At 56.4% G+C, this 25,494-nt stretch overlaps 1 protein-coding gene across 6 annotated transcripts in view; it reads right to left on the bottom strand.

Annotated features, from left to right (window-relative positions):
- The window catches only part of GTF2IRD1 (GTF2I repeat domain containing 1), a 113,645-nt gene that overhangs the window by 49,226 nt on the left and 38,925 nt on the right, over positions 1–25,494 (bottom strand). For 4 of the 6 annotated variants that reach the window (XM_082644191.1, XM_082644188.1, XM_082644189.1 and 1 more), the window contains exons 4-14: positions 24,128–24,283; positions 22,112–22,295; positions 20,992–21,302; positions 19,825–19,914; positions 18,323–18,406; positions 13,438–13,621; positions 7,898–7,923; positions 6,866–6,974; positions 5,956–5,993; positions 5,434–5,514; positions 4,742–4,831 (exon numbers count right to left, since the gene is read on the bottom strand). In XM_082644191.1, coding sequence (XP_082500317.1) covers positions 4,742–4,831; positions 5,434–5,514; positions 5,956–5,993; positions 6,866–6,974; positions 7,898–7,923; positions 13,438–13,621; positions 18,323–18,406; positions 19,825–19,914; positions 20,992–21,302; positions 22,112–22,295; positions 24,128–24,283 — 1,353 coding nt within the window. The remainder of the gene's footprint in view (positions 1–4,741; positions 4,832–5,433; positions 5,515–5,955; positions 5,994–6,865; positions 6,975–7,897; positions 7,924–13,437; positions 13,622–18,322; positions 18,407–19,824; positions 19,915–20,991; positions 21,303–22,111; positions 22,296–24,127; positions 24,284–25,494) is intronic. The other 2 variants (XM_082644192.1, XM_082644193.1) reach the window with 2 other exon arrangements.

Here is a 25,494-nt window from a genome sequence, read left to right as displayed (position 1 = left end):
TGAGTTGGGTCTTCGTTGCTGCACAGGGGGCTTTCTCTAGTTGCGGCGAGCGGGGGCTACTCTTCATTGCGGTGCGCGGGCTTCTCATTGCGGTGGCTTGTTGCAGAGCAGGGGCTCTAGGCACGCGTGCCTCGGTAGTTGTGGCCTGAGGGCTTAGTTGCTCCACGGCATGTGGGATCTTCCCGGACCAGGGATAAAACCCGTGTCCCCTACGCTGGAAGACGGATTCTTAACCACTGCACCTCCACGGAAATCCCCCTCGGTCTTCTTTTTTTTTAAATTAATTAATTTATTTATTTATTTATTTATTTTTGGCTGCATTGGGTCTTCATTGCTGCGCTCAGGCATTTTTTTCTAGTTGCAGTGAGTGGGGGCTACTCTTCGTTGTGGTGCACGGGCTTCTCATTGCGCTGGCTTCTCTTGCTGCAGAGCACGGGCTCTAGGCACGAGGGCTTCAGTAGTTGTGGCACGTGGGCTCAGTAATTGTGGCTTGTGGGCTCTAGAGCGCAGGCTCAGCAGTTGTGGTGCATGGGCTTAGTTGCTCCGCGGCATGTGGGATCTTCCCAGACCAGAGCTCGAACCCGTGTCCCCTGCATTGGCAGGCGGATTCTTAACCACTGCGCCACCAGGGAAGTCCCCCCCTCGGTCTTCTTAATACTGCTGTGAATGCAGCCAGGTGACATGCGACTTCTTAAAGACCAGGCCACACTGTCAGCTCATCCTGAACCTTTGGTCCACTACACTCCCCACAGTTACCGGATTGCTTCCAATTCCACTCATGCCCAGCCCGTGCCTGACAGTATTCTTTCCTCATTACCAAGGTATTAAAAGCACATCGCAACTGATTTAGGGAGTGACAAAGATAAATCGCTTAACCTAACATAGCTACTTTTTTGATATTTCCCCCCCCAAAACAGTGATTATGTTTTCAACACAGTTGTAAACACCATCAGTTTTGTGTCTTCTACAATCTCCCTTGTTGCCTATTTTTAGTGGCTGCCTAATAGTCCATCAGGAGGATACCATTAACAGTTCACCGACAGCTGCACGAGCTTGTTGCAATTTTTCATGGTCATCATTAACGTTGGCACGAACATCTCTGTGCAGAAAACACTGTTCACATTTCAGACAGTTTCCTCGGACCGGGTTCCTGCTGGACGTATGGGGGAGGGGGTGGTGCTGCTCATTTTTATGGCTCTTCAAGCTGACAAATTTCTCTAAAAAGCAATTTGCCCATTTGCGTTCTTACCAGCACCAGGTCTGTGCCCATTTCCCCATGTGCTCAGCAAAAGTTCTGTTCAGTTAAAAGGTGCAAGAGATGCCCCTTTGTTCAAGCCCTTGTTTCTCTGTGGCTGCATGTGTTTGTTTCCTGTCTCTCTCTTCTGCTGTGGCAGGTACTGGCATGTACTTACTACTCAGATCCCCTTCAAGGAAGAGCTTGTTGGCCTAGCAGTGGGGAGTGTGGTCAGCGGGCAGCTGCCCCTTCAAGGACTGCCCTTCCAGGCTGGCCCGCATCTCGTGACTGACTGAGGTGGAGGTATAAAGGTCAGGATATCCAGTGCAACTGGGGGCAACTCTAAGGGGCCTTTCTGGCTCCGAGCTCCCCGTGGGGTGGGTGGACATGTTGCTGCAGCGAGATCATGGCTTGCCTTCTCCCTCGGCCCCCTTGTGCTTCTGCCCCCTCCCTTACAGAGGTGTTGATCCCAAGGGCAGCTCCTAATAAACACCCCACACATTAAACTCCATCTCAGAGACTGGGCGCCAGGGAACACAACCCATGACACACGTCCTGGGGCTGTGAATTTTTCTTGTGCGTTTCAGCTCAGTGTTCTGGTCTGTCAAGGCCATGGGGAACATCATTCTTGGACGGACTGACCACTCCTCCCCACGGATCTGCAAATTGCATAATCTTGCTGCCTAAGGTCCCTTTATCCAACTAACTGACAAATGTTTGAGGAAGGACCAAGCCCTCCAGGACAACAGGGGAAACCTTCCCCATGTGGAGGCTGGGGTCCCCCTGCAGCCCTCCCTTTTTTTGCTTGAAATTCAAATAACTTTTAGTTAAATTGAAAATAATACTTAAAAAACTTCATTTAGGGGCTTCCCTGGTGGCGCAGTGGTTGAGAGTCTGCCTGCCGATGCAGGGGAGGGGGGTTCGTGCCCTGGTCCGGGAAGATCCCACGTGCCGCAGGGCGGCTGGGCCCATGAGCCATGGCCGCTGAGCCGCGCGTCCGGAGCCTGTGCTCCACAATGGGAGAGGCCACAACAGTGAGAGGCCCGCGTACCGCAAAAAAAACAAAACAAAAAAAACAAAACAAAACTGCATTTAGAGTCAAAACCCTTTTGTTTATAAAAATCATGAGGAGCTTCCACAGCTGGAGGGTCATCTGGAGATCTTGATGTCGTATGAACCAACTCAGTCCTGTGGATGACCCCATATTGGGTCCCCTCTGATGGCTTGCAGTCGCCCATGTAGAAATCTGTTCCAGAACTGTGCCTGGGACTAACGAATGGTCCGCCTGTTTGCAATTTGGGCAAAACCTCGTCCCCAAGTCTATCTCTGTTGTCAGCTCATCTGTGTCCGCTGTGACTTCTCACGTCCTATGCACGTCTTAGGTATTATCCATAGATCACACTCATCCACAGCAGCTCTGAGGACCCTTTATATCTCCTTACTGAACTGGACTCCCAGGTCCTCCTCACTCTTTCCTGTTTTCAGACCATTCTCCCTGACAGAGAAGACGGAAGCAGACGAGGAGCAGAGATAGTCTGCCTTTATTCTGTCACCAATTAACGCAGCACCACCCATCTGGGCCTGTAGGAAACCTTCTTATTTATTTTTCCAGTCACTTGTTTATTTTTGGTAGGGGAAAAGTTAAAAAGTGCAGTAAAGCATACAGAATATTATAACAAACACTCATGGACCTATCAGCCGGAATGAATACACATTAGCATTTTGTCATATTTGCACACGATTTTTAAAAATAAAACATTAGCAATACTATTTTTACATCTCCAAATTTATAGAAATGCTATATTGTCTATATCCTTCTGCACTTGCTTTTCACATTGAACATTACGAGATTTCTTCACACTGTTCATTTAAATACACCTACTATGCTTTTGCACAGTATCCTTAAACAATACCCACCCCTCTCCCCTCCTAAACAAGCCCACACCAGACATCACAGGCAAGGGAAACAAATTCCAGCCGTCTTCCTAAAGTTTCCTGCCCTGGCCCTGCATCCCTTATTACAGAGCCTTCCAAACTCAAATCATCTAAGTACTAATATCGTTTTCTGCCATATCCACAAACCTTCTATAATTTACATACTATTTGTCTTTATAATGATTCACTTAAAAAAATTTTTTTTTTTATTTTTTGGCTGTGCCACGCAGCACGCGGGATCTTAGTTCCCCAACCAGGGATCAAACCTGCACCCCCTGCAGCAGAAGCACAGAGTCTTAACAACTGGACCGCCAGGGAAGTCCTATAATGATTCACTTTTTAAAACAATTAACTATGTGTAATAATTCTTACTTCTTATTATCAATAACAACATCTGTTGAGAATGGTTGGAGCTGAGAGTTGGGCATGTGAGATTCATTAAGCTATTCTTTTCAACTTTGGGTGGTTTTGAACATTTCCAAAATAAACTTTCAAAAACAAAACACACAGAACCCTACCTTCTCCCTGCTGCTGTCCACCTGCCCAACCATTCCTCTTGCCTAAATTATCATCAGTCTGTTTCTGTCTTTGTCCCCAGACCTTCTGCAGTCTGTTCTCAGCTCCACAGTCAGAGTAAACACTGTTAAAATGTACTCCATTAGCGCCAACCCCGCACTGGTTCCTGTCTCTTCAGAGTTAAGTCGTCAGTCTTTCCTTTGATGTACACAACCCTGCATAACTCACCCACCACCTCCCTTTCCCCACCTCACTCTGTTCCAGCCACCCGGCCTCCTTGCTGTTGCTGAGACATGCTGGGCATAGCCCACCTCAGGGCCTTTGCCTATGCTGCTCCCTCTGCCTGGAAAGTTCTGTCCTGATAACCACACGGCTCCTGCCCGCACCTCCTTCAGGTCTTTGCTCCAATGTCATTTTCTCAGTGAGGTCCTCTCTGACCACTCACATCCTGTAATAACCACCCCTCCTGCCCCTGATACTTCCCCTCCTGGCTTTGTGTCTCCCTATAGCACTTACCACCATCTGACTTTCTATTTTTCTTTTTCCTTTTTGGGGGGACCGCACTGCACAGCTTGCAGGATCTTAGTTCTCTGACCAGGGATCAAACCTGGGCTCCTGGCAGTGAAAGCCTGGAATCCTAACCACTGGACCACCAGGGAATTCCCCTATTTTTCTTATTGATTTGCTTACTACCTGTCTCCCTGCACTGGGATGTCAGCCCACAAGGGCGGGGACTTTGGTCTGTTGGGTTCACTGCTCTGTCCCCAGCACCTTGCACGGGACCTTGTACATAGTAGGTGCTCAATAAATAGTTATTGAATAAATAAACAAATTTATCCAAATGGGAGCTCCTGGGAAAGACACAGTAACCAGACTTAATATTAACTCAAGGTCTATTTCAAGTTTTCAGAAAGGAACCTGGCTTGGATGGGGGAGCCAGGCATATACTGTTTCTTCCAAGGGGGACAGTCAATACCAAGAGAAGTCTAGAGGCTTCCTGGCCCACCCCTCTCCCTGTTACATCCCAGGGAGGTGGGTCCCCAGCCCATTTCTTACCAGTCAGCATCTCCATCCCGTAACCTGAATCTTCCGAGGGCACATGTCCAGGCATCGAGTCTGTCATTTCCTCAGAGGTTGGGGAAGGGTCTGGAGGCAAAACTCCAAATGACAACAGCATCTTCTGTCTGTCCCACCCCATCATGGTCCCTCAGGGACCTCCCAGCTCAGCATGCCCACAGAGCAGGACCCTTAAGGAAGCTGCACCCTGGACTCTGGGAGGGTAGCTGTGCCAGAGGACAGCGGGGACCCAAGGGGCCTGGAGCCTGTGGTTACCCCATACTGAGCCTCCAGATGACAAGTACATGCCCCTCTTCACAGATGTGGAAACTGACGCTCAGAGGGATCCAGGTCTGGAGTCAAACTCAGATCCTCTTACTCCAATGACCTTTTCTTCTCCCCCGCAGCCTCTCAAATCCCAGGGATGCCAGGCCAGAGAGGTGAAGGCTGGGGGGACCTTTAGGAAGGTCAGAGCTGAGACCTGACCCCCAGCCCAGAGGGCAGATGTGGCTACAGAAAGCACACGCAATGCTGCATGCACCCTTTCACGATCAGACCAGAGAAACAGCGGCCTGGCGACCCCTTCTTGGCCGGGGCAGGTGCTCAAGAGACAGAACAGGACAGCCCAGGAGGGGACACGGTGGTGCTCGATCCCTGTACCTTCAGACGGGGGTGGCAGGATCAGCCCTTACCTGGGACAGTGACCTGAATGATATCTAGATCCTCTGGCTCAATTTTGATGGGTCTCAGCCCACCCAGCTCCCCAGAGGTTCCTGTGAGGGGGAAACGAGGAATCTGGTCAAGTGTGGGAGTGAGCTTGGCCGGGCAGGGGAGTCATTCTTGAACATTCTCCTGTCTGTGACTTGTTAGTAGTGCCAGGAAAAGTCATGTCTGCCCTGGTGTCTGAGCTATAGGTAGATACAACGTATAGACCTGGCAACTGAGGCCTGCAGCGCCAAGGATGTGGAGGCAGAGGTGATACCCGAATCCAGGTCTCCCACAAAGCCACCCACATCCCACCTGCCCCTCCCGGCCCCCAGCGAGCTCCCAGCATGCTCTGCGGCCTGGGGGAGGGTCAGGGGACAGGGGTGGACGGAGGACATTCATGAATACCCAGGCTCGTGGTCTGAGCCGGCCTCCTCCCCAGAGCTGCTGAGTGGGGCTGGTGGACTCCCTCCCACCCCGGACACGCGCAGTGGGGTCCAGATCCTCACCTGGCCCACAGTCTTCAGAGAGACTGCTTTTGTCCGACCTGTGGGAAGGAAGCCGAGAAATGACATGGCATCAGCCCCAGTTTTCCCCCTCCAAGTAGTCCGGGGCCCACAGTGGCTGCCAATTCAAAATGCGCCCCTGACCACATCTGCTCCCATCCCAGCGGGATCCACGTCGCCCCCCCGCCTCCACCGCCAGCAATACTCCCAGTAACCCGTCTCCCGGACAGCAGTCTCCTGGCTGCCCCAGCCGAGCTCCTGATCCGTATCCTGGGGTGACGTGCTGGGCGTCCACCTTGCCCACCAGCTGGGAGGTCCTGAGGCCTGGGACTGGCCAGTCTAGGAGCCCCACCACTTAGTGCAGTGGGGGTTTGATCAGTGCTTGTCGGGGGGACTGAGAGCTGTAGGGACCACCCGCCTGGAGAGGCTTTAGGAGTCTGGGGAGGGGCGTGGGATGGAGGATTCGGTTCATTCATAGAACACTGTCGGGGAGGCCTAGGCTGGACGTGGGGATTCTGGGATAGATGGCCCATCCCTGGCCCCCAGGCACTCAGGGCCTGGGTGGGGGGCACTGGTGAATGGCGACCAGGCTGTAAGCTGAGTGTGAGGCCTTGTGGACATGCAGGGTAGATTCCTGACCTAGTCTGGGTGCCAGGGAAGGCTTTTGAGACTAGATAATGTATGGCTAGATCCCAAGGGGTGACAAGAATCCTCCAGGTGGAAGAAAACTGGCGAAATCTCTGTTCTCCTTCTGGGTCCCTTTAGATTCTCCCTGGCCCACAGTGGGGTGAGGCGCACAGGTGCCTGTGCGGGGTGTCCAGGTGGAGTGAGACGCTGGGCCCAGCATCCTCCAGCCAGCCCTAGGCCTTGCTCCTCCCTGCAGAGCTGGCGTAGAGCTGGGGTGTGGCCTTACCGAGCAGTCCCAGCCAGGTCCAGGACGGCAGCACGGGAGACCTCCGCAGAGATGTCCTCGGGCGGGCTGGCTGGCTCCAGCTTTGTGGGGTCTTTGGTAAACTTGTTCCCTGGGGAGAGAGCCAGGGAGGGGCAGGGCGGTCAAGGCGAAGGTTCTCCAGCCTCCTCTGCCTGCGGGGCACCCAGCAGGGGCCTCTGGAGGAAGCTCCTGGGGGCACCCCTCAGGTATGGTCTGGCCTCTGTCCCTCCTTCTTGTGGCCTCCATGTCCAGCCAAGCCAGGAAGGGGTCCAGGGAGAGATGCCTCCCCTGGGATGAGGAATAAGGATGCCGGGGATCTCAGAAGATTGGGCAGGAGGAAGAAGCCAGAAATGGCTGTCCTGACCTCAGGACAGGGGCTATGCTATTGGGGCTGAGGGATCCCTTGGGAAAGGGACCGAGTCTCTCCCATTCTCTCATTTAGTTATCCCAGGAACCCAGAGGATGGTGCTCTTATCTTTTCACAGATGTGGAAACTGAGGCCCACATGACTGTGCCCAAGGTTCCAAAGCTGGGGGGAGGTAGGGCTGGTATTGGGACTCAGATATGTTGCACCCCAAGATCCGTGCTCCCTTTGCTGCACCTGGCAGAGCCCGCCTCTTCCTCCTGAGAGGCAGACCACCTACTGGTCATGGCCTGGGCACTTCGGTTTGCATCTAGACCCCAGTGCTCACTAGCTAGACTTCAGGGAAAAACCAGAACCCACTTTATAGGACTGTTGCAAACTAAATTAAATTAAAATTAAATACGCTAACAGCTTAGGAGAGTAGCCATCACATGTTAGTATTCAGCAAATGTTAGCTTTATTATTCCCCATCCAGGGCTTCCCATGTCTGGAGGGGATGTCCTGACAGTCTGTCCGTGCCTGGGAGCTGGGGCCCCCGGATACAGAAGCCACACCCAGGCTCCCTCGGGTTCAGTGTGGTGGCAGCTCAAGCACTCTTGGGGGCATCAGCTTGGTGGCTTCAGAACAGACTAGATGGTACCCACACATACCTGTGAAAATTCGCTCATCGAACATCCTGGGGAGAGAGGAGAGATGGGCATGAGAGGGGAGCCGGCCTCCAGGTCCCCTCAGTGACGGTCACTCAAGTCCCACATGCATGGCTGCAGACCTGGGCACCGGGCTGGCCTCACATGGGGGCAGGAGAGGGCACGGTCCAGAACAGCCAGATACCCCCAAACAACCAGACATCCCAAACCATTTCTCCACAGCCAGGGAAGGCACTGGCCAGCCTCTGTGGGGGTCCCGGAGGGTCCAACCTATTTATCTCAACCACCCAGGTTGGGGGGCGGGGCTTCCTCCGGCCCTGAGCTCTCCTCGGCCACAGCTGGCGGATAACTCACACCCCTTTCCCACCAGGGCTCCGCAGCCTTTACCCACCACCACCTGTGTCTCAGTGACAGGCACGGGGTAGGCCCTGCTCCCAGGAAGCTCTCTGTCGATGGCACAAGCCAGGAGCGTTCCAGATCACAGCCTCACAGCGTGACATGTGGGACCCCTCAGATTTGTCTCAGAAGCCAAGGGGACCCAAGCAGGGAGGGGGTCAGGAAAGACTTCACGGAGTTGGGGATGGCAAGCCCAGGTGGGAGGGCAGAGAGGCTGTCCAGGTAAAGGCACAGGGAGGGCTGGCGGCTCCATCTGGCCGGCTGGAGGCGTCCTGTGGGAGGTGACCAGCCTTCAGTGCTGTGCCCAGGCATGTGGTCTCTACACCGTGGGCAACGGGGAGCCCCCAGGGGGCATGGCACCCTCAGATCACTCCATCATCACACAGAGGATGGCTTGGAGGGGGGATGGCTAGGGGCCCAGGGGCCATTTGGGAACTCCTGAGTCATCCTGATAAGACTCCTGGAAAGCGAGGATGGAGTAAAGGTCAGCGAGGGAGCTGGGATCACCTGGCCGCCTACCTGCAGGGCCGCTGTTCTTTCTGCTCGGCTCCCAGACCCCACCAGGGTGGCTCCCAGCGGGTTGGGGAGCCTCAGGCAGCTGGTCTGGGGGGCCTGCAGTAGAGCCTGCGTGCCATGGAGCGGCTGGACAAGGGGACAGGGCTTTGGCCACTAAACTGGCACCCCCAGAGGCGACATGGGACAAATGAAGTCCCGCTTGTCTGAGTCCAAATACAAGGGGGCCGACAGTGCCCAAGGCGGGCCCAGAGGGAAATTCAAACAGAGGCAAAAAGGTCAGTGACAGAAGGCAGAGGGGGGTTACCAGGGCAGTGAGACCCCAAGCATGGCATCCTGTTCTTATTCTGAGAGGCGCCAGGTTCCCCCACTGTTCCTGTAGGCTCATACTCGTCTGGGTCCCCCAAGGCCGAGAAGCAGCCACAGGGAATAATTCTGGAGAAAACTGGCTTCCACTCTGAGGCATGCTTCCTCAGCTCCACCCAGGGACAGGGAGGATCCCAGCATTAACAGCAGGTTTTATTATTTATGGTTATATTTACTTATCAGGGAGCACAACGGAGGGGGTGTGACACCTTGGCCTGCAGTTCCTAGTGGAGTTGGCGGGCGGGGAGGGGGGAGACAGATGACAGGGAGAAAGTCTGACCTGACGTGGCTCCAGTGCTGTGACAGACACCCTCATGGGCTGCCTGGCCTGGAAGGCCCACCTGATGAGCACTGACCAAGGGTCGCTGTTGCACACTGCAGAGTTCTAGGACCCCCTCCAGACACTTTTCCCTCTGAAGTCCTCCCTTAGGTAGAACTGACACATGTGAACTCAGAGCCTCTCGCTCTGGGCTTGTGTCCTGCGGGGAACCGGGGATTTAGGGGTCAGGGCTGGGCATGAGTGGGGACCCAGGGGCCAGGAAGCCCCCTTCCACTAATAACAAGACCCACAGGCCTTGTCGAGGGGCTTCTCCCTTTTGTCAGGAGAGCACCCTGACCTCCCCCCCACTGCAGACACCTGGGCTGGGGTGGCAACTCCCCCTCCTGGCTGCTTCCTAAGCTCTCTGTTCTCTGACTCCCGTCTGCTAGGACGATCGCAAATGTGATCTCAAATGTCTCCCTGATGAGGCTGGGATGTGCAACAGTGAAAATGCACTGGGGCTCAGAAAGGAGCAGCCTCTGTTCTAAGCACCTTGCTCACATCCATATAGTCTCCCATCAGTACTATGAAGCCTGAACAATCATTAGCCGCATTTTATTTTATTTTATTCTTTAGCCACACAGTGCAGCATGTGGGATCTTAATTCCCCCACCAGGGATCGAACCCATGCCCCCAGCAGTGGCAGCGCAGAGCCCTAACCACTGGATCACCAGGGAATTTGCCTCATTAGCCCCATTTTATAGACGAGGAAAGTAAGGCAGAGCAGTTAAGTAACTTGCCCAAGGACACACAGCTGGAAAATGGTAGGGCCAGGATTCGAACCCAGGTTGTCAGCACTGATAAACTACTTCTCTATACGTGAAGGAGATGAGGTCAAGGGAGAAGACTCACGTTTATTGAGCATCTATTCCATGCCAGGTATGTTATGTCTACCTCCTCATACTATGTTGAGAAAAACCTGAGGAATAGGGCATCATTGTCCCTATTTTTACAAATGAGGAAACTGAGGCTCAGAAGAGAAGCGCTAGTCAAGGTTATCACGCGCTGTGTGGCTTCAAGCCCAGTCTGCCTGATGCCAAGCCTCCTCCTCCAGGAAGCCCCACAGGCTTGCTGCTCAGATGCCATCGAGTCTACACCTGGAAACATGCTGTTTGATGCTCCCAGGACTCATCACAGGAGTGACCGCCCCCCATGACTCGCGGTAGCCCCTGGGGGCAGATGGGGACTGTGCCTGCTGTTTCGTGAAGTTCTCAGTAGAGCTCAGTGAAGGGCTGGGCCTGCAGGAAGCGCCTGGCAAATATTAGTGAAGGATTAAACGACCTACCGTTTGGACAGAAGGAGATGAAGGTCAGCCACAGTGAGGACTCAAATACCACAGTCAGGAATGTAAGGGGTCACTGCGATGCCCTTGCTGCTTTCTGCTCTTCTAGCCTCCTCCCTTGCTACCAGGAGTCAACTGAAGGAAAAGGACTTAGGCAGCAGCAAGAGAGACTTAAGCTAGACAACAGGAGGCACTGCCTGACAGAGGCCAAATGATTTTGTTTTTGGCCCCGCCACGCCACTCAGTTTGCGGGATGTTCGTTCCCCAGCCAGGGATCGAACCCAGGCCCTCAGCAATGGAAATGCAGAGTCCTAACCACTGGACCGCCAGGGAATTCCCTCGAATGATTTCAAATTCACCTCCAGAATGATTTATCAAGTGGGACCCCTGGTAGGGGTTGAAGGGGAACAGAGGTGGCTCAGATGTGGTCCCACTGCCGCCAGTGATCAGGGTAATGGGGGGTCGGTGGGGACGCGGATGGGGGGAAGAAGCCATCTGCTGCGGGAGGGGGAAATTCTTTCCGACTGAGGACAGGGGAGGGCTTCTAGACAGGATAGTGAGCCTTGAAAGACAGGACAGGTGGGAAGGAGGGCGGGGAGCAGCTCCAGGCAAAGGAAAGGGCTCCAGCGATGGCTGGAGACACGTGAGGAGGCAGGAGTTCAGAGAAACAGGAGGGAAGGCGGAGCGGCACTAAGCCGGGCACGGTGGCTGCTGACAGGCTGGAGTGTGGTACCGTGGGAGCCGCTACACCGGGGCTCACGGAGAGTGTGGGAGCGGGGAAGGGTTCTGAGCAGGAGTGCCCCACAGTCAGAGCTAACTCTCAGAGTCACCTCCCTCGGTGGCAGTGAGATGCCCACCCAGCTCCCTGGCCACTCTCAGCCTCCTCTGCTGGCGGCCCCTCCTCATCCTGGCCCTGGCCTCTAACGTGGGGATCCCAGAGTCCATCTGGGTCCTCTCCACCTCTTCTTTCTTTTTTTTTTTTTTTGGCCACGCTGCATGGCTTGTGGGATCTTAGTTCCCTGACCAGGAATTGAACCCGGGCCCTCAGCAGGGAAGAGTGGAGTCATAACCACTGGACCACCAGGGAATTGCTCCCTCTCTTCTCTTCTCTATTTCTCTCCTGCCCGTGATCCCTTCCTGGCCCACGCTGCCAACTCTCAGATTTTTATCTCTAACTCCCAGACCTCCCTCCCGAGCTTCAGACCTCTCAGCTGGGCTTCTGAAAATTCCATCTCCTGATCATCTCCAAGGTGAACTCACTCAGAAACATGGGGGTGATCCTTCTTCCCCACTCCCCTCCCCACTTGCACGGTCCACTCACCAGCACACCCCGTCACCACTCAGATTCCATCCCCAACCCAGCCGCTCTCTCCCTGTGCCCACCACGCTGGCCTGGCTCACGGCTGCAGCAGCCTCCTCGCCAGTCTCCTGCTTCTGCTCTCTAGAGTCCGTTCTCCCCCAGCAGCCAGGGGGCCGGGCAGACCCCAGCTCTGGCATCCAGCAACCCTGCAGAGGTCCTTCCCAACGCTCAGAACAACTCCATGCTCTCAGGGTCAATACCACGGCCTCTTGCACCCCAGCCATCTGGGCTGCTCACTGAGGTCAATTCTTCTGCCCAGACGCTGCCCAGCTGGGTGCAGGCGGCCCTTCTCAACCTCCCGGCTCTGGCTTAACCAATGGGACCTTCTCTCAGAGGCCCCCAGACCACCCTAAACAGGTCTCCTCACCCACCCACCATTTTTCTCTCTCCTATTACCCTGTTTATTTCCTAAGCTCTAACAAGTTAGATGGCCTGAGTCCAAATTTGGACAAGCACTTTCATCCATCCATCCTTTTATTCCACAGATATGTACTGGCATCTCCCGCAGGCCAGGGTCTGCTGTGGGTGCTGGGGATTCAGCCACGAGCCACACAGTCCCTGCTTACAGTCTAGGGCAACAAAGAAGTGGGCGCGTGAACACACTGGGAGCACACCCTCAGCGGGCTCCCAGAATGGATGCCTGGGAAGGGCCCGATGCAGGCAGTGCTGCTGGAGGCAGGGGGCTGGACGGCAAGGCCTCTGGCCCCCTCCCTCTCTAACTATTTAGGAGGAAGCATCCCAGGAAGCCTTGCATTGCCTGGAGATGCCTGCTCGCTGGTGAGTCCGGCCAGCTGTGAGGACAAAGCCCCCTGTGGGAGTTGGGAGACAAGGCTGGGGGGTGGGTGGCAGCAGGCTGGGGGGAAGGGGCTGCAGTTCCAGAGTCCATAGGGCTCCGCCTTCTCCCACCCACCCGCACCTGCACCAGGGAAACTGGCCACCTGGGAGGACAGGAAAGGTGGACAAACTACCAGCAGGCAGGGTAGTCTGATGGGAGGTGCAGAAAGGGAGAGGCTGGCCCAGCCCCAGGTGGGCTCCTCTCTGAAGGGAGGTAAGTACAAAGGCCTCAGGTCTTCTTTAGTGGCAGGAAAACACCTCTAAGAACTTAGCCAGTGCCTACTCGGGTCAGACACTGTGCCTCCATTTTTCCATTCAATACTCAGAAGAGGCCAGAAGGAGGAGGCCACGTAGCTGTCAGGTTACAGAACCCCTTCGTTCCACTCCTGACCCCTGTTGCCTCCCCAGGGCCCTGCCTTGTGCCTTCTGTTGTCCCCTTGCCCAGCCCTGCCCCCCTGGACCCCATCCCCTACCTCTTAATGACAAAGTGGATGCTGTGCCGTTCCTCCAGTATCCGCTTCAGCTTGGGGACCCCGTAGGTGCAGGGGCGCTTGAAGGGGATCTTGTCCGGGATGCCCACGATCTCCACAGCCTCCGGGTCGCAGGCGATCTTCCTGTAGGGGACGGGGACCATGTGGTCCAGGCCCAGGGCTTCCGCTGGAAGGGCAACGGCAAGGCTGAACGCGGGATGGAGGCTGCGGGACATGCAGGGCCCCAGGGCCTGGTCATCACCACCTCCCACCTCCCAGGCACCACTCTGGCCACTCAGCAGCCAGAGGGATCCTCCTGAAACACCAAATACATCACTACTCTCTTAAAAAATGCCCATAGGCTCCCCTCCCACTCAGCGATGGCCAAAGTCCTACAAGGCCCTATGTGACCAGGACCCCATCACCTCTGGCCTTATCTCCATCTTTCACCCCTCTACTTGCTCACCCCAGTCTCTCTGGCCTCCTTGTTGCTTCCCTAACATGCCAAGCACGCACTCATCCCAGGGCCTTTGCACCTGCTCTTCTGTCTACTCAGACACTCTTCTTCCAGATCACCATACCCTTCCCTCCCTCCCTCTCTCCATTCAAGCATCTGCTCAAATGTCACTTCACCAGCCTAAAACAGCCCCCTTTATCCCTCCCTAGCCCACCCTGCTTTGTTTTTCATCCCATATTTATCATAATCTGATGTTACAAACATATTCATCTGTGCGTTGGTTCACTGTCTGGAACCTAAATAGGGCAGGACACGTAGTAGCTGCTTCCTGCATATTTGGGAGTGAATGAGCGGCTAAGGGAAGCTTCCAGGCTGGAGGTGGACTCTTGGCAAGATGCTTCCAGTTGTACAGGTGTGCCCTTTCCTCCAGGGTGGGGCCCGGCACTCTGCTCACTCGTCAGTGACATGAGACGCCGCTGGAAGCTGACAGCTTTGTCAACAGCAGTGTAGACAGAACCTGAGCTCAGGAAGTGGTTACTTGCTCTTTTCCTCCAAACCATTAGGTGCGGTCCTGTGCCATTTCAGTCACTCATACACCCCAGCTCCTCCTTTTCATTCATTCACTCACCAAATACTTCTTGAGCACCTACTATGTGCTTGATGGTACTTTCATGGGGCCCCAAGGCCTGGGAGACGAGCTGAGCTGGGTGTCCCCTTCACTCCTGCCTCTCCCAAGGGTTCCACGTCACCTCACTGCTCCTCAGGCCCCTCCCCATCCTGGCCTGGCTCCTCAGGCCACACCAGGATGTGTCTGTGTTCTGACAAGTGCCAGCCCAGAGCCGGACCCCCTGCAGTCATGCCAGGACCAGGGCAGGGCAAAGTCGCCTGTCTGTGGCCCTCCCTGGGGCACCGCCAAGATTGTTTTTCTGTTGATGCGGCCCAGGTCTGCGCTGGAGGCTTTGGCAGCCAGATCCCACTGTGAAGTCACACTTAGCTCATCGTCTAATTAAACCCTCACCATCTCAGCAGCTGTCAAACCATCTCTTCCCCCAAACCCCAGCATCACCAGCCACCCTGCAGCCCCAGCACTTGAGCAATGGGCTCTTGGCTTCTTCGAGTCTACGTGAATCCACCTCCCCTCGGGTTCATCTGACTTGCTAGGCCTGTCTTTTCAGCCCAGGGCACAAAAGCTCCAGCCCGTCCAGCCTCCAGCTGCTGCCCACTTGGAAGAGGAGGATGGAGCCGCCACGCACAATCCTTAGACCCTGGCGTAATCTCAACCTCCCCCCGGGTGACAGAGACACTGCGGCTTCCTCAAGGCTGGGGCTCCCCCCATGTCTTTTCTATTTCTTTTTCCCCCCTCTGCATCCCCAGCAACATCGCTGGCCCACTTGGCCCGGAGCTGGTAGCTGAAAGGGTGGAACCAGGAGCAGGAGCGGCTCGTCCTGGGTCTGCAGGATTGTTCAGGCTGCCAAACATCCCCACCCCTGCCACAGGATCCCCCAGTACTCATGGTGGGGGGGCGGGGGGCGGCAGCTTCTCCCCAGGGCAGCTGAAGGGACAGCTCAGAGGGAGCTCTGGCCTGAGGAGGGGCAAGGTCTCAACCACTCCAAGCCCAACACTCCTCCTTGGATTTGGCCATGGTGGTGGGCCCAAGTGCTGACCTCTAGGAAAGGCTCAACATTCTGGAAACATCCAGCACGCACGACAGGCTGGAAGACTGGCAGCTGTCATGCCCGCAGCGTGGGGGCAGAACCCACCCAATGTGGACAGAGCCAGCCCTCCCCAGCTCCCCTCTCCCTACTCCCTGTCCTGCTCACACCTGTCTAGGGAGGGAGGGGAGAAGCTTGGGTACAGGCAGCCCCCTGCAGTACGGGGCCTCGCTCAGCCCCACCCCAACCAGGATGGCCCAGCCCACCAAACCCACGTGACCAAGTCTCCCAGGCCCCAGAGTGGATCAAAGAACACCTCCTCCATGAAGCCTCCCCTGACTCCCCAAGCCTATCGAGAGACCTCACCTTCTTCTGAGCCGTCCTCCCTTTCTGAGGGCCCCCACCCCTGCACGTTACTACATACTAGAACGTACTACTGTACACCATTGCGTGTACTGCAGACCCACCTGCAGCCACTTGGCTGAAGCACCTTGAGACCAGAGTTGGTCTGAGTGCCTGGCACAAGGTAGGGAGCTCAAAACACGATTAGAGGGACTTCCCTGGTGGTGCAGTGGTTAAGAATCTGCCTGCCAATGCAGGGGACACGGGTTCAAGCCCTGATCCGGGCAGATCCCACATGCCACGGAGCAACTAAGCCTGTGCGCCACAACTACTGAGCCTGCGCTCTAGAGCCCGCGAGCCACAACTACTGAGCCCGTGTGCCACAACTACTGAAGCCCGTGCACCTAGAGCCTGTGCTCCGCAACAAGAGAAGCCACCACAGTGAGAAGCCCTCGCACCGCAGGGAAGAGTAGCCCCCGCTCGCCGCAACTAGAGAAAGTCCGCGTGCAGCAACGAAGACCCAACTCAGCCAAAAATAAATAAATTAATTTAAAAAAACCAAAAACGCGATTAGAGGGTTGGAAACATCCCCCACTCCTGGGAGGGGACGGGGCTGGAGGCTGAGCTCATCACCAATGGCCAGTGGTTAAATCAATCACACCTACTTAATGCAACCTCTGTAGAAACTCTAACCGAAGGGGTTCAGAGAGCTACCATGTGCCAGGAGGCTGGTGCACCCTAGACTCCACGAGGACAGAAGCTCCTGTGCTCAAGACCCTTCCGGACCTTTCACCATGTACCTCTTCATCTGGCTGTTCATCTGTATCCTTTGCAATAAACAGGTCAACAGAAGCCAAGTGTTTCCTCCCTCAGTTCTGTGAGCCATTATGGAAAACTGCCGACCCCACGGAGGGGGGAGGGTCCTGGGAGCCACGGGTGTGCAGCCAAATTGGATGGAAGTGTGGGTACCCTGGGGACCCACCACTTGTGACTGGCATCTGAAGTGGGGTGCTGTCTTGGGAGACTGAGCTCTTAACCTGGGGAGGGGTCTGTGTAACTCCGGGGAGTTAGGGTCAGAATTGAATCGAGTTGTAGGGCCCCCAGCTGGTGGCCACAGAGAACTGGAGGGTTGCGTGGTGTGGAAAACCCACACTTCTGCTGTCAGAAGTGTTGTGAGTAGAGAAAGAGGGTTTTTTGTAGCCAAGCAGGAGGGGAGGGAGGGCAGGGAGGGCAGTGAAGCCCTACCCCGGCAGGTCTGGTCTGGTCATGGTGAGAAGGCCAAGGTTAGGCAGGGAGACTGGCCATCCCCAGGGCATCCGGCAAGCGTCCGTGGACTCCCAGGGCAGTGCTCTCCCCTGACCCGTACATGTAGGCGGCCCGGGACCCTCCTCTCTGTCCCTGCAGCTCTGGGTGGTGCCCCTCCCCCCAGCCCCCTCCCTTGGTCCAATCGTGCAGAGGGACTTCCCCAGAGAGGGGTTGCGCAATTCAAGTGGGGTTCAATGACATCACGCCTGCGTGCTGAGTGATCTGTGGGTACCTGCATCATCTCCGCAGTGACTGAGAGCCACTCACCCTGGCCAGAGCCACGCTGCGTCTGACCATTGAGCAGAGCTTATAGACGGAGCGCAACAGACGCTGAGCGAATAAGTGAGAGTGAGCGAGGACTGCTGAGGGGACAAAGGAGACCAGGTGTGGGAGGACACTCAGGGGTCCCAGGACCCAGCGGGGGAAGGGCTTACAGGTCCGTCTGGTCCAGCCCCTGCCGTCTAGCCAATGAGTGGCCACACTTTGCACTTGGCTGAAGCTCTACCACATGGAGGGCATCCCTGCCCCAGTTACCACCTGTGTCTGCTGCCCAGAGTGCAATGAGCCGACACGTGCTCTGAGCTCGGCTCTGTCCTGGGTGCTGGGGGCACAGAGGGGCCAGTGCTGTCCTGGCTTTCAGGGGTACAGATACAGACAAGGCGCATCAAGTGTGCGACATGGAACAGAGAGGAAACCATCAGAGCTTTAAGGGCTGAGTCTTGAAGAACAGGTAGGAGTCTGCCCGCAATACGTGCAAAGGGCACGCTGGGCAGGGGGCACGGCACAGGCAAAGGTGAGGAGGCAGGAGACAGGGTGGCGCATGGGGGACTTGCAGGCACAAGAGGCCAAAAGCCGTTTTCCCGGATGGTCGCCACCGCCCCCCCAAGTGGCCCGCCTCCCACAGGTGAGCCAAGGTCTGGGGCTTTGCCGTCAGTCCCGCCCCCTGGAGAATCTGGAAAGGAAATATTGACACAACCACCCCCTACCCAGACAGGAGATGACATTTGTGTTGACGGCGCGTGGTGCCAGCATATGGCTTCCACCGTCATGTTGGGGAACACGAGTGATTGCCACATAATGAGATGCTCAGTGCGCTGCTGGGGCCACACCACGGGCCGCGCCGCCCACTCACCATATCTGCTGTTAAACAGGATCTGCACACACTCCCGGAGCGTGTTGATGTCCTCGGTTTCTTTTATGAAGGCGTCCCACTTCTCTATCAAAACACAGGAGGTACAAGTGAGGGCCCGTTGGAGCAGGGACCCCATGGCTTGGCTGCCTCTTGCCTCTCTGTCCACCCCCATGGCAGCAGATATTGTGCAGGCTCAGCCAGTCCATCCTGGGCCTCTCCTGAGACTTGACCTTGAAAAACTAACCCTCATGCCTTGTGCACCCAAGGTCTCACCCAGCTTTGGCCCTGTTGGAGTCCCTCGAACCCTCAGCCCTGCTGGCCTCTCCCATAAAACCAAAGCCTCTGCTTCAATTTAATATTAATAACTAGAGCGATCATTTGGTTCATTAAAATTATAAAAGGAACATATTTAATTTATTAAGTACTTATCTGTGCTAAGTACTTAATATTTATAATATCCTAGTTAATCCCTCAGGACAATGTGCGGAAATAGATATTATTCCCATTTTGCAGATGGGAAAACTGAGGCTCAGAGAAGCTGAGTAACTTGCCTGAGATCACCCAGCTAGTACCTGGTGAGATTCTATCTCTGCTTGTATCTCTTGCCCACCACGGCCTCCCACAATGCTGTTCTGCCTGGACATCCAGGTCCCCTCCCTGCCCGGGATGTATCTTGTTTGTGGCAGTGTTGGTCTCCATTCTGATCCCAGGAAACTAGGTTTCTTAAAGAACCTTTCACTGAAGGTGAGGCTGAGACCTCCACAAGGCAAAGTTGCTGGAAAGTCTCACTACATCCCTTTTTGGTACAAATGAATCCCAAACCTTCTGGTTCTCTGTACTGTGTGGTACTTTTAAAATCTGTCTACATATTTTTTTGACCCTTGTTCCTTCATGAGGTGGAGTTTAATTCCTCTCTCTCCCTTGGGTATGAACTGGACCAAGTTCCTGACTTCTAATGGGTAGGGTATGGCAGAAGTGACAGTGATTTCTGAGGCTGGGTCATAAAAGACGTGGTTCCTTCCTTACTCTCTCTCAGATCACTAGCTCTAGGAAACCAGTCACCACGTTGTGAGGACACTCAAGCAGCCCCGAAGAGGCCCAGGTAGTAAGAAATAGGTATCCTGCCAACAGCCACATGGGTGAGCTGGAAGTGGATCCTCCAGCCCCAATCGAGCCTTCAGATGATCACAGCCCCCGCTGACATCCTGAGAAATTCTAAGCCGGGACCACCTAGCTAAGCTGCTCCTGAATTCTGACCCACAGAAACCGTAAGGTATAAATGCTTGTCATTTTAAGCTACGTTTGGGGGCAATTTGGCATGAAGCAATATGTAACTATTATATATTGGCTTTACTCTGGTTTCACTCACAAGTCCCTTGTGCGGTGCTGTTCCTCCTTTCTCTCACAAAGACCCAGTGGACACACATCCATTTCAGTAATAAGCACCACCCCAGTCCTGGATCCCCACTCTGGTCAGGGTGCTGCCACGGGCACTGTCCTACCTGACTTGTCATGGACGATGGAGAAGAGGATGCGCTTAGAGGCATGGACGTTCTGAATGAGAGGACCGCCAGGCCCAGTGGGCTTCTGTCCTGGACAAGGGAGCGGAAAGGTACAGGTTCCAGGTGGGCCCCAAGAGGGGTTCCCCAGATCTGGCCTGAGTGCGTGGGCTGGGGCTCTGGGGTAACAGTCTCCCCAGGGAGAACCCAGGACTGAGCCCTGTGATCATGAACTCAAGGCAAGTTCCCTGACCAGAGGCCTGAGACATCCTTTAGCAGAGCTTGCTCTCCGAATGGCAGATCGGGGAGGGCAGGACGTCCCAGGTCACATTTTACAGATGGGGACACTTGTTTCAGGCACATAAGTCCCATCCTCCTGCTCAGCCCTCATGGCTGTGGAGGGGAGGGGGTGTCCTTTTTTCTCCTTCTCATAATAACAATAACAGTTAAGTGTAACTTATAAGCACCTACTCTGTGCCAAGCACTGGACTCGGTGCTTTAATACAGAGGTTCTCAAACTTGAGCACCCGTCAGAAACACTTGGTGGACTCGTCAGTTTGCAGGCAGCTGGGGCTCACCCCGCCCCCAAAATGCCAGATTCAGCAGGGCTGTGGCTGGGCCTGAGAATGTGCATTTCTAACGTGCTCTGTCATTTCATCATGATAACAGCCCAGCGAGACAGGTACTATTGGCATCTCCATTTTACGGATGAGGAAACTGAGGCTCAAAGAGGTAGAGATTTGCCCTGGGACACATAGCCATTCAGTAGAGGGGCCAAAATATGGACACAGGTCTTTCTCATGCCCAGCTGTTCTTTTTCTTCTGTTTCCAGTACCCCTAATCCACGCTGGGTGGAGGTAGTAGGTGCTCATTAAATGCATGTACCTGATTAGCACGTCTATTCTCTCCCTCCATAGACTCCCCTGCGAGTCCTTTCGGGCATCTCTTGGCCCCAGGCCAAGGATACTGTTCCCAGATGACTGGGCAGGGGCCCGGGGTCTGACTAAGTCCGAGCTACCACGCCTTCTGTCCCGCCTCAGCTCCTTGCTCCGACGTGCCCCCTGCAGCCCTGAGCACCCCGATCTGCCCTGGGAAGCTTCTCCTGCATGAGTGACCTCTGTCCCGTGCCCCCACCCCCTCCCAGACTCGGGAGTCCCAGCAGCAGCTTACCACAGCAGTCTGGGAAGTCTTGGGCAGCGGGGGCCTTGGGCTCAGGCCCGGGCCGGCCGAGGCCCAGGTCACTGGAGGCAAGAGGGCAGGCGGGTGCCTCCTGCTTGAGCTCCCGCACGGTGTGGTTGGCAAGGGCGGTGCTGTACAGGAAGCTGGCCACGGACGAGGAGGTGGCGGTTGGGGGCAGGTCCTGGGGTGGCCCCTTGGGGGCCTGGCCGTGCAGACCACAGTCCCGAGACCCCTTGGCTATCAGGGAGATGCCATTCAACTCCACCAGGGCCTTCGAGTCCCGCCCACCATCCTCCAGCGGCCTGCGTGAAGGAAAGGACACGTGACAGCTTCATCCACCTGTCCCACCAGGGGTATGTCTTCCCTGAGACCTCCCTCTGCAGAACACGACAGGCCGTGCAGTATGCAGGACCAGTCCCCATTTTACAGGTCGGGGTGCAGGCCCGGGTGGGGGTGTGACATGCCCAGGGCCACACGGCTGGGCCACTCGAGGACCTGGGCCCTGCCCCTTGGCCTCTGTGCCCCCTCTCCAGCAATCACGTCCTTTCAGCTGCAGCTGATCGTCTCGCACCTCCTAAGGCATCGCTCGTGCGCTGGCCGTGGTGCCCGAGCCCTGACGGGCCACGTTCAGCCCTCAGGCTGCTTCCTGGCTGCCCCAGAGATCGGTACCCTCCCCGGCCCAGCCTCCATGACCTCATGGCCCGTCAGTCCCTAATGGAGTCCTCGGCTGACAACCCAAGCAAGCACCCACGATGTGGCTTCCCGCCTCCACGCCTTTGCACGGGCTGTTCCTGATACCTGGAGGGCTGCTGGTGCTATCTCTTCCCCAACCAAGCCTCTCTGCAACACAGAAGTCCCCCGGGAAAGGCTTCCATGACCCCACACCTGGCTCAGAGCATGCTCTGTGACTGAGTTTCTGCCTCACCTCTGCCATCGGACCGGGAGCTCTTACACCAGGGTCCCCTGTGGGAGTCTGAAGTCCCCTCCCCTCAGGCAGGACAAGCGGCCACAAGCGGCTGAGCCCGCACGGAAGCAGGTCATCGCCCGGCCTGGCCCCCGGGGTCCAGCCACCAGGGCCCCGGGCCGCTCCCAGGCGGGCTGCCTCACCCACCTCTTGAGCTTGAAGCGGATCCGGTGGCTGTGCTCCAGGATGGCCATGAGGGCCTTGGGGTCGTACTCCGCCGGCCTCCGGAAGGCCAGGCCCTCAGGCAGCCCCTGCACAGCCAGCAGCCCCGGCTCCCGGAGCAGCCTCTCGTAGGGCAGCGGCACCACGCCGGCCCGGCCCAGGGCCTCGCCTGTGGGAGGGGTCGAGGAGGGGGCCTAGTATGAGACGGCAGCTAGGCCGTGGTGAGGACCGGGCGCACCCTGGAGCTGGGGCTGCGCTGAGTGACGCCCTGTGGTGCCGGATCCTCAGCAAACAGGACCCCAGAGGCCCCTTCACTGCAAACTTCCCACAGAATAAGCCCCTGCCTGCGGTGAGGGGGGCGGCAGGCGCTGTGGACAGGGGCCTGTGGCCTGCACCTGAGGGCTGGGGCTGCCCCATCGAGGGGGTTCCCTGCTTCCCCTGCCATTCTCCTCTCCGGGCATCTGGGTGGAGGGGAAAGCAGGCCCCGGGGCTGCGAGCAGGAGGTGAGGAGAGAGGGGTGAGGGAGAGAAACTGCAAGAAAACAGCCACAGGAAGGAAGAGAAAAGGAAAATGAGAGAAAGGAGGGCAGGTAAGGAAGAGAGGAATGGAGAGGAAGCAGAAGAGAGAGAAGAGACAGGATGAGAAGCTGCTGAGCACGTGGGAAGGGGGGAGGGGAGGGAGGGCCGAGAGTCTGGGCTCACAGACGTCTGCTGCTTCCCACCTGGAGCCAGAAGGAAGCCCCTCCCCTCATAATCACCTCTGATTCTGCCCGAGGCAGGCAAGGGGGGTGAGCAGGGGTGCAGGGGGCTCTGGGTGTGAACCCTGCATCTGGCAAAAGCGTCTGCAGTGGCACAGCCAACCATGCGTGACAAGTCCCCCCGTCCCCGGGGCCAGCATGCCCACCAGGGCCTCCGGGCCCCCTACCCCTCTTGGCCTCCTCCTGACATCTAGACAACGGCAGGAGTCCCCCACACCCCACCCCGACCTTTGCTCCACAGAACCAAAGGCTGCGGTAGGGAAAGGAATAAAGCAAATTAGAAATCATGGGATGGGACCCTTAGGGACAAAAGGGACCCGCATGAGGTCACCCAGGGAGTGTGAAGGTCACCACTGGGCCAGAGACTCTGCAACCTGACACTTCCCAAGGGAGACCAGGCCTGCCTGTCCCCTCCCCTCTTTCCCCCAAAGGAAGCACTTGGCTAGGCAGTTAGCCTTCACTCAGTCATTCAACAAACACCCTCTGAGCACCCGCTGTTGCTGGGCTCTGAAGTGCAGGCTAGGAACAGCAGAAAGAGAAGATACAGTCCCTGATCCTGGAAAGCAACTGGGCGAGTGAGGGCACAGGGCACAGTGGGTGCCCAGAGGAGGCCTTAACCCAGTGCAGAGCTGGGGGCTTCCTGGTGCTGAGCCTTAGAGAGCAATGCGGCGTCCACCAGACAAAGGAGGGGAAGGTCGGCCCAAAGGTCACAGCAGGTGTGAAATGAAGCCAGAACGAGCGGGAGAATAGGAGGTGGGTCAGCATGCTGGAGAATAGGAGGTGGGTCAGCATGGCTGGAGGGGGCTGGGGACGGGCCGTGGTAGGGTCTGATGCCACGCCCAGGGTGACAGGGAGCCCGAGTAGGCAGTGGAGGGAAGAGCTTTGTGGTCAGACTTGTGCTTCGGAAAGATGCCCTTGGTCACAGGGCAGGTGGGGACAGCAGGGAGCTGGGCTGGTGGCGAGGACACCAGGGTAAGCCTGGGGCCTCTTCCAGGCACGAGGGAGCAGTGAGCAGCGCAAGGGCAGGGGTGGTAGGGATGGTGGTTCAGGGAACAGGGCTGGGACGGAAGATCCACGCCTGGGGATGCAGAATGAGGGAGGGCTGGGGGTGGGGAGAGAAGGAACCCACGCCTTGAGGTTCCGCCCAGGGCCTGTAGTGGGGCAGGAGGGGGCCTCCTCCTCTGGGCAGGGCCGGGGGCTCCCACCCGCCTGGGGGCCCCAAATGGAATGAGGAAGGATCTTACTATAAAGAACATCAAACACCTCCTCTACCATCTTCCGCAGAAGGTACACGTCCGAGCCATGGTCCAGGGCAGACCGTGGGATGTTCCGGCTGCCACCCTCACCCCGAGGCACCTTCTTGGGGTGCTCTGCCTCCGGCTCCTTCCACGGGGGCCCTCCTGTGGGACACAGAGCATGCGGGGCCATGGTGAGTACTCATCACACCACCAGCCCAGTGAGCTGGGACGTCCCTGCCCTGTGCTAAGCCCTGTAGCTGGGCACCCAACACGGAGTGCAAGTGGATGAATGAAGGAAGAATAAATGGGTGAGTGAGCCCTGCCCCAACCGCCCTGCCTAGGGCCAGGGCTGCTTACCTCAGGGTTCCCAGTACCCAGCAGAGGGCATTCATCCCTGCTCACCTCTAACTCGCTGTGTGACCTTACACAAGTCCCTTCTCTCTCTGGGCCTCAGTCTGTGAGCTCTCATGAGAGACCAGATGGGCTGGCTCAGAACTGGGGTTCAACGAATGTCTGTTCCATCACCTATTTCTTTTTTCTTTTCTTTTTAAAATATTTATTTATTTATTATGTATTTACTTTGGCTGTGCCGGGTCTTAGTTGCAGCATGTGGACTCTTAGTTGCGGCATGCAGACGTCTTAGCTGCGGCATGCATGCGGGATCTAGTTCCCCAAACAAGGGATCGAACCCGGGCCCCCTGCACTGGGAGCATGGAGTCTTAGCCACTGGACCACCAGGGAGGTCCCCCATCACCTATTTCTGAATTAACCAGTTGAGGCCCTAGTTTTCTGCTCTGCCAAATGGGGAGACAATGGGGACCCCACCAGGAGGCTGAGGGTCTGGGAAGAGGCAGGTTCATGCCAGGCTGGGCCAGGGTGGGGGCCTGGGAGTGTCAGTGGATTCCTGGGCTGGGAAGATGCTAGGCACTGCACTGGAAAGGGGATGAGAAGAGGGCTTGGGGGCCCCCCTCCCAGCTTGGAGTGTGCTCTCCTCCAGGACCTGAGAAGCTTGAAATAGACCAGCCAAGTTCCCGGTGCTATAAATAGCAGCTCTGCCTGGCTCTGGGAAGCCAGGTGCACCTTCCCCAGGCCCCAGTCTGGCTCCCAGCCTGGCCATCTAGGGCCACAGGACTCTGCCACTGCCCACCCTACACCAGTCCATCCCCCTGCCCAACCTTGGAGAGGGTACAGGTTTTTAGGGCCGGGTGGGAGAGGGGCTGGCTGGGGAAGTAGCTGGACCCCAGTAATGATACGCCCCGGCATGGCGGGGACAGCCTTCCCAGAAATGGCTGATCCCAGGGTCGAGGCCCAGGCGGGGGTCGGGTAATGGAAATGCTAATAATGGTGAGAAAAACAACAGCTGGCGTTTAGTG

The sequence above is a fragment of the Mesoplodon mirus genome (assembly GCF_964341445.2).
Source record: "Mesoplodon mirus genome assembly, chromosome: 15".
Taxonomy (NCBI): Eukaryota; Metazoa; Chordata; class Mammalia; order Artiodactyla; family Ziphiidae; genus Mesoplodon; species Mesoplodon mirus.
The sequence above is the reverse complement of the archived record's forward strand: the minus strand, read 5'-3'. Positions and strand labels throughout refer to the sequence as shown.